Consider the following 13,113-nt stretch of genomic DNA (forward strand, 5'->3'; position numbering starts at 1 on the left):
ATAGAAACACAGACCGTCTTGCCGTGGCCGATCTCGCGAGCGCGAACGTCGGTGGTATCGCGAACGCGAACGCGAGCGTGATCGTGATCGTGGTCGACGATGATTAATCATGCTCAACGCGTTCATCTGTGCCTGCAACTGTGATATTTGCTCGCTCAACACGTTGATTGCGGCGGCCATTGGTTCGTATACTCCAGCGTTTTGCGCTGGTGGGTCCATTACTGCCGTTACCCGGGCGGTGCGCTGAAAATCCTCCGTGAATTCTTCAGCGATCAGGTCCGCCTGCCGCAATAACCTTTCTGGGTCCGAATCGTCGACTGCCGCGAGGATACGCCTGATGCGGGCGGGTAATCGGTTCCTCCACAGCGTGAGGGTAAAATCATCGGGCGTGGAGGGGCTGGAGAGTTTTTTTAAGTGTTGGTAAAACTGGGATGGCTTTCTATCTCCCATCTCCTCGCTTTCCACCAACTTCTTTATCCGGGTCGCGTCCGTATCGGATAATTTGCGAATGAGCGCATGTTTTAATTTCTCGTAGTGTCCGATGTCTGGAGGGTTCGTCATTAGGTCTTCGACGTCCTGGAGCTGTTGATCGTTGAGGCATTTTGCCAGCGTCACGTACTTAATGGTGTCTTCCGTAATTCGCGCTGCCTCGAATTGTCTCTCCAGAATGGCAAACCATGCCGCCGTGTTCGTGGGCAGCAGTGGAGACATGCTGATCACCTGGCTGGCTATGGTTCCCTGTGTATTACTTTCCATCGTCGCGGTGCACTCAAAATCGGTGGTTAAAAACGATAGCACTATCACGGTCACCTCTTTCACTAAATGTCACGTTAAATCACGTCGGGGTCACCAGTTTGAGGTGGTATGGTGATAGGTGCGTAAGGAACTACTCTTGGTGTTTTTAACGAACAATAGTTTAATTAGAACTAATCAACAATTAGAGTTAACAATTAACAACTAACAATTACACTTAACAGACAACAGGTAACAACTAATAATAACGATAGACACCGAGAGATCATTCGACGCGTTGCTATGCAAATAGTACCGAGGAGTTACACATTTAATGGCGCAAGACAGACTGACTCTGCTTTTGTTTCGGATCGCGCAGATTCTTCCCTTCGTAGCCCATCGATATCCCCCACTAGCGTGCATTCATTAGATGTGCCGCCAGTGCTGGCACGTGTATGCTCTTCCGAGAATTCGGCGGAAAGAGTGTGAAGATATCGATGGTACATTGGGCACGTCGGTGTTGCGCTTTGGCGGCGTCGCGCTTTGCATCCGGAGCCGTTGAAAAGTTCCGTGGCCCGTGCCGCTACAGATCTATAAATTTTAATATATTATACAAAATTATTCAATTAGTTTTCATTATTAGAGCAGCAATCAGTACATGTTAACAACAAAATTATGTACCATATCGTCGTTCACTGCTATGGGTATTTGGGGTCTTACAAAAAAGAGAGGTGACAACGAAGCAATCATAACTACAAAAGAAGTTCTAATAGCAAAAGCCGATGCATTATACGAGCAAGAACAATACCAGGAAATACATGACCTTCTAATAAATTATAAAGTAATGACATTATGTATATCACTTATAAATGTAGATAATAAAATTGAATATTTTTATAGGATAGCGGTGATATTGAAATTATATGGCGTTTGTGTAGAGCAATGTATAAATTGTCTAAAATTGTGAGTGAAGTGGATGGAAAGAAATTAATGTAATATCGTGATGTAATATGTTCACAAAGAGTGGACAATAGAGATGTTAATCAGACAGGTTAACAAGGCCCATCTAGCCACACGCACACAGAAATCTTTCTTTCTAACTACACCTATCGGACTCGCATACTCCGAGTCTGACGATTTGATGACACCCTCGTTTGTCCACGCTTCCATCAAATCATCTTCTTCCTTTCTTTCCGACGGCGCCAGTCTTCGCGGTCTTCGCGCTACCGGCTTGTCGCTTTCCAAAACTACTTTTGCGGTTATTCCGACGTCTCGCTTCTTCTCCGGCCTATACCCCCTAACGATATCTCGAATCGCTTCACGATAATGAGGTTCTCGTACATGCGACAAGTCGATCTCGTCGGATTGTTCTATCGCGTTTACCCTCAGTACATCCGGCGCGTCTTTGTTAGTCTGTTCGTCAAGCCGCAAGAAAGTCACTTCGCCTCGTTTAACCCGTAACTCTACCTCATCCAGAAAATCAGTGCCTAACAACAGGCCGTGCTTCGTCAATATTTTGTTTGATACAACGTGCAAAGTGATTGGCAGTTTACACCCATCAACCGTCATTACCTTAGTGAATTCACCCCAGGTCTCATTGCCAGCGGAACCAAAACCGTCGAACTTGAGCTTGCATTTACCTAGCGGTGGTGACCCTAACCTCGCATACTCGTCTGATCGAATGAACGTGAGATCACTACCCGTATCCACTAGTGCCACAAACCTACAATCATCTATCGCCACTTCCTTCACATACTTCCCCTTTTCGGATCATGACACTACGCAAGTCTCTTTCGGTTGTGCCGTACACCTCGCTGCAATATGTCCAAATCCGCTGCACTTGAAACACCTAACACCTTCTCCCCTCTCCGGACACTTAACACTTAGATGATCCTCACTACCGCAAATGAAGCATCTTCTTTTCTTCATTGCATCTACAGATTGACTGGGCTTCCCGTTCTTCTGGGTTTTAGCCGACTTCACAATCGACCTTGCTCTGCGACTCTTCTGCTCTTCGTACATCACTAACCTCTTCCTCAACCCTTTGATTGACGTAGCGCCATACAATACAGCCTTATTGTTCTCGTCGTCTATTATTCCATCCACTATGTATTCCACCTTTGCTTCCTCCTCCATGTCCACATGGCTAGCTATTTCGAGCATACGGTACATGTAAGCCAAACATGCTTCATCACTCTCCTTTTTTGTTTCTTCAAGTTTCTGATGAACTTGCCTACTGTTGACTTTCCTCGAAAATTCTTTCACTAGCCCCCTCTTCAACTCATGCCAAGTCCTGGCATGACACTCGAAGCTCGCAAATATTTTCGCTGATCCCTTCAGCAGCTTCCTCGCGTAGACTGCCTTCTGCCCATCCGACCACATGCACGTATCAGCGACTTCCTCGAACGACTCGAACCATCGTTCGACATTTTCACCTCTGTTGCCACTAAACGACTCTAATGCATCTTCGACGTCTCTAAAACTCAGTGTCGAACCAACACATGCCCTTCGACAACATTCGTCACGGTCCTGATGCACCCTTCGCGTATCTCTCTTGTATTCTCTTGCGTCTTTCTTGTCATCTTCATCCTCACTTTCGTCGTCGCTTTCCTCTTCCGACGATATGTCGTTACCATCCATGGCCGCTCGTAGCCGTGCGCGTAATTCTACTTTTCTTCCCGTCGTTTTTAAACCCAAACTAGCGAGGCGCTCCTTCAACTCCTTCGTATTCATTTTCTCAACATCCTCATCTTCGTTGCAATCACGCTCAGCTCTCTGTACACTTTCTAAATCTCGTTGACCGGTTAGCTCTTCACCGCCCGTCGATCCCTTACGATACGATTGTCCAGCCCTACACGCCCGATTCAGCCTTGCAATCAGCACTGACCTCGCACCCGATATAGGGAGGTTCATTCGCGCGAGCTTATTCCTCAGCTCCTCCAGCGTCGAACCCTCTTCACTCGACAATCGTTCGTCCTCGACGTTTGCCATTTTTCACACTGCATAAACTTAAATAGTCAACGATATCGTCTTTTACCGCACCGCGTACCGGTAAATTCACAACTAGCTCGAATAGCTCTGTTAAACCGTTTCGTTTTCTGTCTTGTCCAATCCCGGACTAGCCCCCAAAAATATGTAATATCGTGATGTAATATGTTTACAAAGAGTGGACAATAGAGATGTTAATCAGACAGAAAAGACGATTGTGGCTTAACTTGAACTATTCATACCAAACGTACAGAAAACAGCGCAATCCACACTCTCTCGGCAACGCCACTCGCAACCTCCGTCTCCGCTCAACTCGCACTCGGCTTCTCGACTGACCCTTACTGGCCGTTGTCGCATTCTGTTGTCCTTTTCCTAGGCCCACCGCACACGTGTTCCGCAGACGCTCGTGGCCAGGGTCACGTAGGTCTTTTCCACCAAATTATGCCCTTGAAAAGACCGATGACACATTGATGGGCCCGACGGCGCCTCGGCTCTCGCGACATTGTTCATAGTTCGCCCGATATTTCCCAGGCCTTTCGTCCACGATACTACATTAATTTACGAAGCTTATGATTTAATACTTGAAGCACTTGAGATAAAAGAGGATAATTGGGCTGCACACAAATGGGCATCGATTCTTCTTAATTCTAAGACTCTTTATGAAGGAGTAAAAGCACAAATAAAAGAGTCATATAATATTAAGAAACATATGCTGGTATATTTCATGATAATATATTAATATATATATATATATATATATATATATATATATACTTATAAATATTTCATTCCCTGACACAATGTCAAGCAATTGTATCGAATATGTTTAATGTCGCAGAGAGCAATGGAACTAAATCCAAAAGAACCAACACTTATGTACATGCTTGGTACTTGGTGCTATCAAGTTGCTGATTTAACATGGTATCAAAGAAAAATTGCATCTGTAATATTTGGAGAACCGCCATCTTCATCATTCGAGGAAGCTCTAAAATATTTTGAAACTGCAGAGGAAATTGATCCCAATTTCTATAGTCAAAATTTATTAATGTTGGGAAAAACCTACTTAAAATTAAATCAGAAAGAGCTAGCTACGAAATATTTAAAAATGGCCCTTGATTATCCTGCAAAGAACGAAGATGATCGAGATGCTAAACAGGAAGCGCAGAAGTTGTTAAAGAAATTTTAACAAACTGGACAGAAGTTATAATCTATTATATGATAAATTGGAATTGAAGGGATAGAAGGGATAAAGAAAAATTTAGAATCTATCTTTTAAGTAGAAGTATAAAATTTATTTACTATAATGTACAATACAACTTATGTGTGATGAGCCTGTTATACACAACATCTATTTACAGTTCCCAAGTAAAGTAAGTAGTAGTTCCCATATAAAGTAGTTCCCAAGTCTAATTAGTTTAGCGATCAGGAGAGTATTCTTCTTCTTCTTCTTCTTCTTCTTTTTCTTGTTCATCTTCATTCCTATTCCTGTGACGCCTCAGAACTGCTTCTGCTTGCAACCTGGTGAGCAACTGGAGATATGGACGCATTGCTGGGCTGCCTGATCTTCGGCCCGTACTTCCCGTCAGATGGTATAAAAGGTAGCGATGCAGGCCAAATTCCGAGATGAATTCACCACATGGGCAAATAAAGCTCACCATAACGTAATTCGGTGGTAAACTGTCTCGAGATTGTGTTCTGATGTGCAAGCTATTGTAACCAAGCGGGCACTCTCCCATCGTTTTGCTATAAGGCACGATCTGGAAAAATAAAATTAAGATAGGTAAATAAAAAATAAATAAATAATAAATAAAGAAATAAAATAAATAATTTCAAACAAATTGTTTGAAAAATCAGTGGAAGAAACGATTTGAAGGAAATAAAATACTTACTGCTCCAAGTGTGGTGAAGATGTATAAGGACGCTTTCAATCGCGAAGCGCTTCCAAACGTGAAGAACTTTCGAACTCGAAGTACTTCCAAATGCGAAGAAGAATCTGGAAAAATGAAATTAAGATAGATAAATAAAAAATAAATAAATAATAAATAAAGAAATAAAATAAATAATTTCAAACAAATTGTTTGAAAAATCAGTGGAAGAAACGATTTGAAGGAAATAAAATACTTACTGCTCCAAGTGTGGTGAAGATGTATAAGGACTCTTTCAATCGCGAAGCGCTTCCAAACACGAAGAACTTTCGAACGTCGAGAATTTTCAAACGTCAAGAACTTCGAAGCGTCAAGAACTTTCAAACGTTCTGTTCGATAGATCGAATTGGGAATGCGATCTCCGAGCTAGTTGTCGAGCTAATATAGACGCCACTTCCCTTCATGTTTGCCCCCACTGCGTGGGTTAAGACTTTTAAGGGGGCCCCCTAATTAACAGGCAGGTAAAGCCTAAGCAGTTGTTCATTTGTTTGGTGTATGAAACACGGTTTAAAGGACCGACGGATTGTGCTTCAGGTATGCGAAACCTTCTTAATTACGGAAAGTCCGAGAATGCTTCTGAGAATATACAATGACAACAGAGTTGGAGGAAAGTGCGATTCTAATTTATTATTGCCCCTTTAATGAGGGTCATAACACCGGTCCGCACCTTTGTTAGACGGAGCACCCGTCCCGTTGACCGTGGCTACGTTGGGCGGCAGGCTGTCGCCCCGAGCCAAAGCTCACCGTCACTAATCCCGAACAGTTACCATCGGCTTGGATAACTGCGATTGTTTCATTACGGCTATAGTAGACTCTAGATTACAATGTAAGGAGGTTAGGAGGGGCCCCGGCGTCCTTTCGTCTCCGACATATTGAAACATTGAACGATACATCTACCATCGCCTTATTATTTCTTATGCATTAATTACACAGTCGTCGTATTAAGTATATAGTAAGTACAGCAGAGAAATATTTGATCGATATAGTAGTCGGTCGCTTGAGCTATCCCGATGATTATATTGTAAATATCGTTGGCTTTGAATATATTTTATCATCAAGGGACAGCTTCTTATTGTCGGTATTTGGCGGAGGGTTACGATGACGAGTGGTAAACTCCTTCTAGGTAGGTTCAGGGAGAGGACAAGAGGTAGCTATATAATTCAAAAGCATTAATAGTTCCCGTTTTCCTTCTGCTTGAAAGAATGATTTATTGTCATTAGCCGATTTTGCGAAAATTTGTTGAAAAATTTGCGGCTAATTTTCCCTTCAAAGTGTTCCAAAAAAGTGAAAAATTGAAATTTCGAAAAACCCTCCCAGCGTTACCTGGGGAAAACTGTTACCTAACGAATGAACTTTGAGTTTTTGATTTCAGATGATTCAGCACCAAGTTATGAGCAATTCTACTTTTTTCCGAGACACGTCCGAATAATTACTGCCATTGCCGCATTTTTTAATATTTCTCCGTGAAAATTTTATACAATATTCTTCGAATGTCATACTTTAATGTACTATTGGTTTTAATAAAGAGTATCTACAGCCAATCTACCTAAAAAGTTTTGATAAATTCCCATATATCGCGTTATTTCTGTTCGTACTATACCAGGATGGACGGCATTCACTGTAACACCAGTTCCTATATGACATAAAAAATAATGCTTTATCGATTGCATTATTTATTCAAAAATAAATTTTATTTTCTGTTAAAATGACAAAACCTTTCAATTTATTTGCCAATTCCTTTGTAAATAGAATATTAGCTAATTTGTTCTGTGCATATGCTTCGCCAGGCTCATAGGTTTTCTCATTATTCAAATCGTCGAATGTAATTTTGCCACGCTTGTGTGCACTACTTGAAACATTTACAATCCTTGATGGTGCAGAATCTTTTAAAGTGTCTAACAATAAATTTGTTAGTAAAAAGTGTCCTATATGATTCACACCAAATTGCAATTCAATTCCTTCTTGGGTATACATCTTAGGACATCTCATTACTCCTGCATTATTTATAAGAATGTGAAGCTTTCTTTTCTTGTGTTCTACAATGGAAACAGATAATACAAATTATGCTATAGACCTATTGATTTAGATATAATAAGTTCAGGAAGAATTTCTTCCCAATGTAGTATTCAAAAATAGACGAACACTTTATACATATAACAAAGCTATGTTATTTCATTTCATTTCATACTCTAACATAGGATATGGTATATACCTTTCTTAAATTGCTCTGCAAAATCCCTAATACTTTTTTGAGATGCTAGATCACATGGTCTACAATAAACATATTTATTCCTACTTTCTACTACTATGTCACGGCGTGTCTAAAAAAATGATGATTAATTTTATAAGGTTTTGAAACAGCCGCAAACATTTTTCTAAATAAATAAAACTGCACCAATAATTAACGGCAATTTTTTAGAAATAATCAATAGCATTAATTATCAATAATTTAGTAAAACATTGTACGAGTTGTTTTTTCCTTCAAGTAATATACAATGTAAACGGCATAACTGAATTTGTAACAATTCAATCATGAAACAAATATACAATAGATTTTGATAATATTGATTAAAATGCAATAGTCCATTTCTATATATTATAATTTTTCTTAGTTTATTGTCATTGTTAATTTATATTATTTTAATCATAATTAATCATAATTCATCATAATTAATTCAGATTCTGTTTCGAATACATGTCAAGTCATGGATATTGGATGATTCAAAATAAAGAGCGAAATTTAATACTCAGAAACGTGTAATGTATTTATCGCAAATATAAAATTCTATACTTTATATTTTATATAATTGATCGTATTTGATCGTATCAGACAGTAACAGAAAATAGATGAAGACACACACACACGCGCGCACACAACATCTTTACGATAAATCGAATTGAAAATATCGAGTTTTCAGTATCGAATCTGTCAATGCTGTTAATGTTTGTGTACTTTATTCGATTCTCATCTGACGTGGAATTTCTAATTTTGCTGTCAGAATTACATCTGTCATAATTAATCAAATCTGAACACGTTGTATATTGTACAAATTTTTTATTTTTTTCTGTAAATACTATAATTTAATATGTCGTTACGGAGAGCGTTATTCGTTATCAGAGATATAAAAGTATTACAAAGAACGCTTATTCATACAAGATTTCAATCCTCACGAAAGGTTTGGAATTATATCTAAGCACGATTTTATTTTTTATTACTTTTCTATTATTGCATAAGATTTTTAAACTTCGTTGCAACCAGAGAAATTTTCTAATTTTAGTCGATATTAGCTTTAACTTGATAATCTGACCGCTTGCAAATTGTAAGTGTAATGTTAATATTAATGATCTATAAATTTTAATATATTATACAAAATTATTCAATTAGTTTTCATTATTAGAGCAGCAATCAGTACATGTTAACAACAAAATTATGTACCATATCGTCGTTCACTGCTATGGGTATTTGGGGTCTTACAAAAAAGAGAGGTGACAACGAAGCAATCATAACTACAAAAGAAGTTCTAATAGCAAAAGCCGATGCATTATACGAGCAAGAACAATACCAGGAAATACATGACCTTCTAATAAATTATAAAGTAATGACATTATGTATATCACTTATAAATGTAGATAATAAAATTGAATATTTTTATAGGATAGCGGTGATATTGAAATTATATGGCGTTTGTGTAGAGCAATGTATAAATTGTCTAAAATTGTGAGTGAAGTGGATGGAAAGAAATTAATTTTCGAAGCTTATGATTTAATACTTGAAGCACTTGAGATAAAAGAGGATAATTGGGCTGCACACAAATGGGCATCGATTCTTCTTAATTCTAAGACTCTTTATGAAGGAGTAAAAGCACAAATAAAAGAGTCATATAATATTAAGAAACATATGCTGGTATATTTCATGATAATATATTAATATATATATATATATACTTATAAATATTTCATTCCCTGACACAATGTCAAGCAATTGTATCGAATATGTTTAATGTCGCAGAGAGCAATGGAACTAAATCCAAAAGAACCAACACTTATGTACATGCTTGGTACTTGGTGCTATCAAGTTGCTGATTTAACATGGTATCAAAGAAAAATTGCATCTGTAATATTTGGAGAACCGCCATCTTCATCATTCGAGGAAGCTCTAAAATATTTTGAAACTGCAGAGAAAATTGATCCCAATTTCTATAGTCAAAATTTATTAATGTTGGGAAAAACCTACTTAAAATTAAATCAAAAAGAGCTAGCTACGAAATATTTAAAAATGGCCCTTGATTATCCTGCAAAGAACGAAGATGATCGAGATGCTAAACAGGAAGCGCAGAAGTTGTTAAAGAAATTTTAACAAACTGGACAGAAGTTATAATCTATTATATGATAAATTGGAATTGAAGGGATAGAAGGGATAAAGAAAAATTTAGAATCTATCTTTTAAGTAGAAGTATAAAATTTATTTACTATAATGTACAATACAACTTATGTGTGATGAGCCTGTTATACACAACATCTATTTACAGTTCCCAAGTAAAGTAAGTAGTAGTTCCCATATAAAGTAGTTCCCAAGTCTAATTAGTTTAGCGATCAGGAGAGTATTCTTCTTCTCCTTCTTCTTTTTCTTGTTCATCTTCATTCCTATTCCTGCGAAGCCTCTGAATTGCTTCTGCTTGCAAGCTGGCGAGCAACTGGAGATATGGACGTGTTCGATGGTTGCCTGGTCTTCGCCCCGTCCTTCCCGTCAGATGGTATAAAAGGTAGCGATGCAGGCCAAATTCCGAGATGAATTGACCACATGGGCAAATAAAGGTCAGCATAACGTAATTCCGTGGAAAATTGTCTCGAGATTGTCTTCTGATGTGCAAGCTATTGTAACCAAGCGGGCACTCTCCCATCCTTTTGTTATAAGGCACGATCTGGAAAAATAAAATTAAGATAGGTAAATAAAAGATAAATAAATAATAAATAAAGAAATAAAATAAATAATTTCAAACAAATTGTTTGAAAAATCAGTGGAAGAAACGATTTGAAGGAAATAAAATACTTACTGCTCCAAGTGTGGTGAAGATGTATAAGGACTCTTTCAATCGCGAAGCGCTTCCAAACACGAAGAACTTTCGAACGTCGAGAATTTTCAAACGTCAAGAACTTCGAAGCGTCAAGAACTTTCAAACGTTCTGTTCGATAGTCGAATTGGGAATGTGATCTCCGAGCTAGTTGTCGAGCTTATATAGTCGCCACTTCCCTTCATGTTTGCCACCACTGCGTGGGTTAAGACTTTTAAGGGGGCCCCCTAATTAACAGGCTTGTAAAGCCTAAGCAGTTGTTCATTTGTTTGGTGTATGAAATACGGTTTAAGGGACAGACGGATTGTGCATCAGGTATTCGAAACCTTCTTAATTCTGAAAAGTCCAAGAATGCTTCTGAGAATATACAATCATAACAGAGTTGGAGGAAAGTGTGATTCTAATTTATTATTAGTCGTCGAGTAGGAAGCGAATACATTGCTTTTTTTTTTTAAATTTACGCTCTTTAATAAATAATAATTTATGTGTTACCTCTATATGAGTTACATGGTTATCACCACTGGGCTATTAGAGCAATAATCGTCTCGGGTGGTAGTTTATGTTCTGTGTTTACATTCATAGAAGTTCGATAATATTATAATTATGAGTTATTCGAAGTACATATACCGCTTAAATATATTCGAAAGAATGATATACTTTATACAGAATTATATATTGAAACATTGAACGATACATCTACCATCGCTTTATTATTTCTTACGCATTAATTACACAGTCGTCGTATTAAGTATATAGTAAGTACAGCAGAGAAGTATTTGATCGATATAGTTGTCGGTCGCTTGAGCTATTCCGATGATTATATTGCAAATATCGTTGGCTTTGAATATATTTTATCATCAAGGGACAGCTTCTTATTGTTGGTATTTGGCGGAGGGTAACGATGTTGAGTGGTAAACTCCTTCTAGGTAGGTTCAGGGAGAGGACAAGAGGTAGCTATATAATTCAAAAGCATTAATTGTTTTTCTTCTGCTTTAAAGAATGATTTATTGTCATTAGCCGATTTTGCGAAAATTTGTTGAAAAATTTGCGGCTAATTTTCCCTTCAAAGTGTTTCAAAAAAGTGAAAAATTGAAATTTCGAAAAACTCGCCCAGCGTTACCTGGGGAAAACTGTTACCTAACGAATGAACTTTGATTTTTTTATTTCAGATGATCCAGCATCAAGTTATGAGCAATTCTACTTTTTTCCGAGACACGTCCGAATAATTACTGCCATTGCCGTAGTTTTTAATATTTCTCCGTGAAAATTTTATACAATATTCTTCGAATGTCATACTTTAATGTACTATTGGTTTTAATAAAAAGATTTTAACTGTGTCGTCACAAATAATTCACGAAAACATGCCGTATTTTTGTACGAATTAACCTTAGCCCCCCCCCCCTTAATACGAGTTTTGCTTATGGAATTAAGTTGTAGAAAATAGCGGCAGTAATTGATCAATGCGAGTATCGAAAATTGAATTTCAATTTCGATGCTCCCGGATTCATTAATTATTTAAATTTTTTAACAATTAATTTGAATATAAAATAAACTAGATCTTTATCCTTTTCTATTGCTTAAGATATTTTTATTCCTTTTTATTTCAACCGTGTTATTATTTTCAACATATTACTTCAATTTTCAACGTGTATGGTTGAATAAGTTGTTGGACAAATAATCGAAGTTATCTTAATTATTCGCGTATAATTAATATTATGAAATCGGTTCATTCAGTTTCTTTTATATCGTTTCAAAACGGGTAACTCAAGCTCTTCGAATTTTTCAAAGCTATCCCTTATTAAACGTTCGACAGTTCGCCATTCACCTTATCGCATTTTATCGCTTATTATCATGAATATAGAGAGTGAATATCGTCTCTACAATTACGCACTATCGACTATCACATTAAATAACGAGAGCTTTAGAAAAATTGAATTTAATCGTGTATCTATCGTCGTCTTAAGCATACAAGTCGATTAAATTAAGCAGGAAAAGAAACGCTTTGTCGAGTACCGTCATTACGCTCGTTAACTTTACAGGAACAGCATGTTGAGGTCGATGTTGAATAATTTCCGACGAAATGCAACAAAGTTCGCGGATATATCGATGTAGAGAAACTCTCGTCGCCATTTCTTATGTCTACTACATATATTTACATGGTTAAAATCGCCAATACGTTCGAAATACGTTTATTTGCACGTGTACTCCTCGGTACGCTCTGTGCACGTTTCACAATGCACGCGGCAGCACCAGTGAAATTTGCATCTGCACTGCCACGTTCTTGTGAATTGATGTGTGTTGTAGCCGCGACCACAGCACATTAGATCGCATCCGTCCGTACCTAAAACATCAATCGTTTTTACGATCATCTAAATTTAAGATATTGGAAACTACGA

General features: G+C 37.8%; 4 protein-coding genes across 7 annotated transcripts in view; 2 read left to right on the forward strand and 2 right to left on the reverse strand.

Annotated features, from left to right (window-relative positions):
• The window catches only part of LOC117156245 (regulator of microtubule dynamics protein 1-like), a 12,297-nt gene extending 5,111 nt beyond the window's left edge, over positions 1-7,186 (forward strand). The window contains exon 4 of the mRNA XM_076624133.1: positions 4,559-7,186. Within this exon, the coding sequence (XP_076480248.1) occupies positions 4,559-4,906 (348 nt within the window). The 3' untranslated portion in view covers positions 4,907-7,186. The remainder of the gene's footprint in view (positions 1-4,558) is intronic.
• Positions 7,044-8,659, reverse strand: LOC117156253 (retinol dehydrogenase 13-like). The gene is made up of 5 exons (XM_033333119.2): positions 8,620-8,659; positions 8,437-8,525; positions 7,858-7,966; positions 7,361-7,681; positions 7,044-7,278 (listed from the first exon to the last, which is right to left on the reverse strand). The coding sequence occupies exons 1-5, from the start codon at positions 8,657-8,659 to the stop codon at positions 7,163-7,165; spliced, it is 675 nt and encodes a 224-aa protein (XP_033189010.2). The 3' UTR covers positions 7,044-7,162.
• LOC117156241 (regulator of microtubule dynamics protein 1-like) lies at positions 8,324-10,002 on the forward strand. Its single transcript, XM_033333101.2, has 4 exons — positions 8,324-8,821; positions 9,044-9,241; positions 9,301-9,549; positions 9,655-10,002. The coding sequence occupies exons 1-4, from the start codon at positions 8,732-8,734 to the stop codon at positions 10,000-10,002; spliced, it is 885 nt and encodes a 294-aa protein (XP_033188992.2). The 5' UTR covers positions 8,324-8,731.
• Positions 10,003-11,099: 1,097 nt separating this feature from the next.
• The window catches only part of LOC117156238 (Wnt oncogene analog 2), a 121,359-nt gene continuing 119,345 nt past the window's right edge, over positions 11,100-13,113 (reverse strand). For all 4 annotated transcript variants that reach the window (XM_076624126.1, XM_076624127.1, XM_076624125.1 and 1 more), the window contains one exon: positions 11,100-13,058. In XM_076624126.1, the coding sequence (XP_076480241.1) occupies positions 12,907-13,058 (152 nt within the window). In that variant the 3' untranslated portion in view covers positions 11,100-12,906. The remainder of the gene's footprint in view (positions 13,059-13,113) is intronic.

Source organism: Bombus vancouverensis, chromosome 14, assembly GCF_051014615.1.
Source record: "Bombus vancouverensis nearcticus chromosome 14, iyBomVanc1_principal, whole genome shotgun sequence".
Lineage (NCBI taxonomy): Eukaryota > Metazoa > Arthropoda > Insecta > Hymenoptera > Apidae > Bombus > Bombus vancouverensis.

What these genes read in the sequence shown, in the direction of transcription:
- LOC117156253 (XM_033333119.2), bottom strand. Translation starts at nt 8,659, where the DNA reads ATGACAGATGTAATTCTGACAGCAAAATTAGAAATTCCAC. An exon ending in TCAATTATATAAAATATAAA is followed by an intron (nt 7,967 to 8,436) that starts GTATAGAATTTT and finishes TCATTTTTTTAG; the next exon opens with ACACGCCGTGACATAGTAGT. An exon ending in TGCAGAGCAATTTAAGAAAG is followed by an intron (nt 7,682 to 7,857) that starts GTATATACCATA and finishes TTTCCATTGTAG; the next exon opens with AACACAAGAAAAGAAAGCTT.
- LOC117156241 (XM_033333101.2), top strand. Translation starts at nt 8,732, where the DNA reads ATGTCGTTACGGAGAGCGTTATTCGTTATCAGAGATATAAAAGTATTA. An exon ending in GATTTCAATCCTCACGAAAG is followed by an intron (nt 8,822 to 9,043) that starts GTTTGGAATTAT and finishes TTTCATTATTAG; the next exon opens with AGCAGCAATCAGTACATGTT. An exon ending in ACCTTCTAATAAATTATAAA is followed by an intron (nt 9,242 to 9,300) that starts GTAATGACATTA and finishes ATATTTTTATAG; the next exon opens with GATAGCGGTGATATTGAAAT.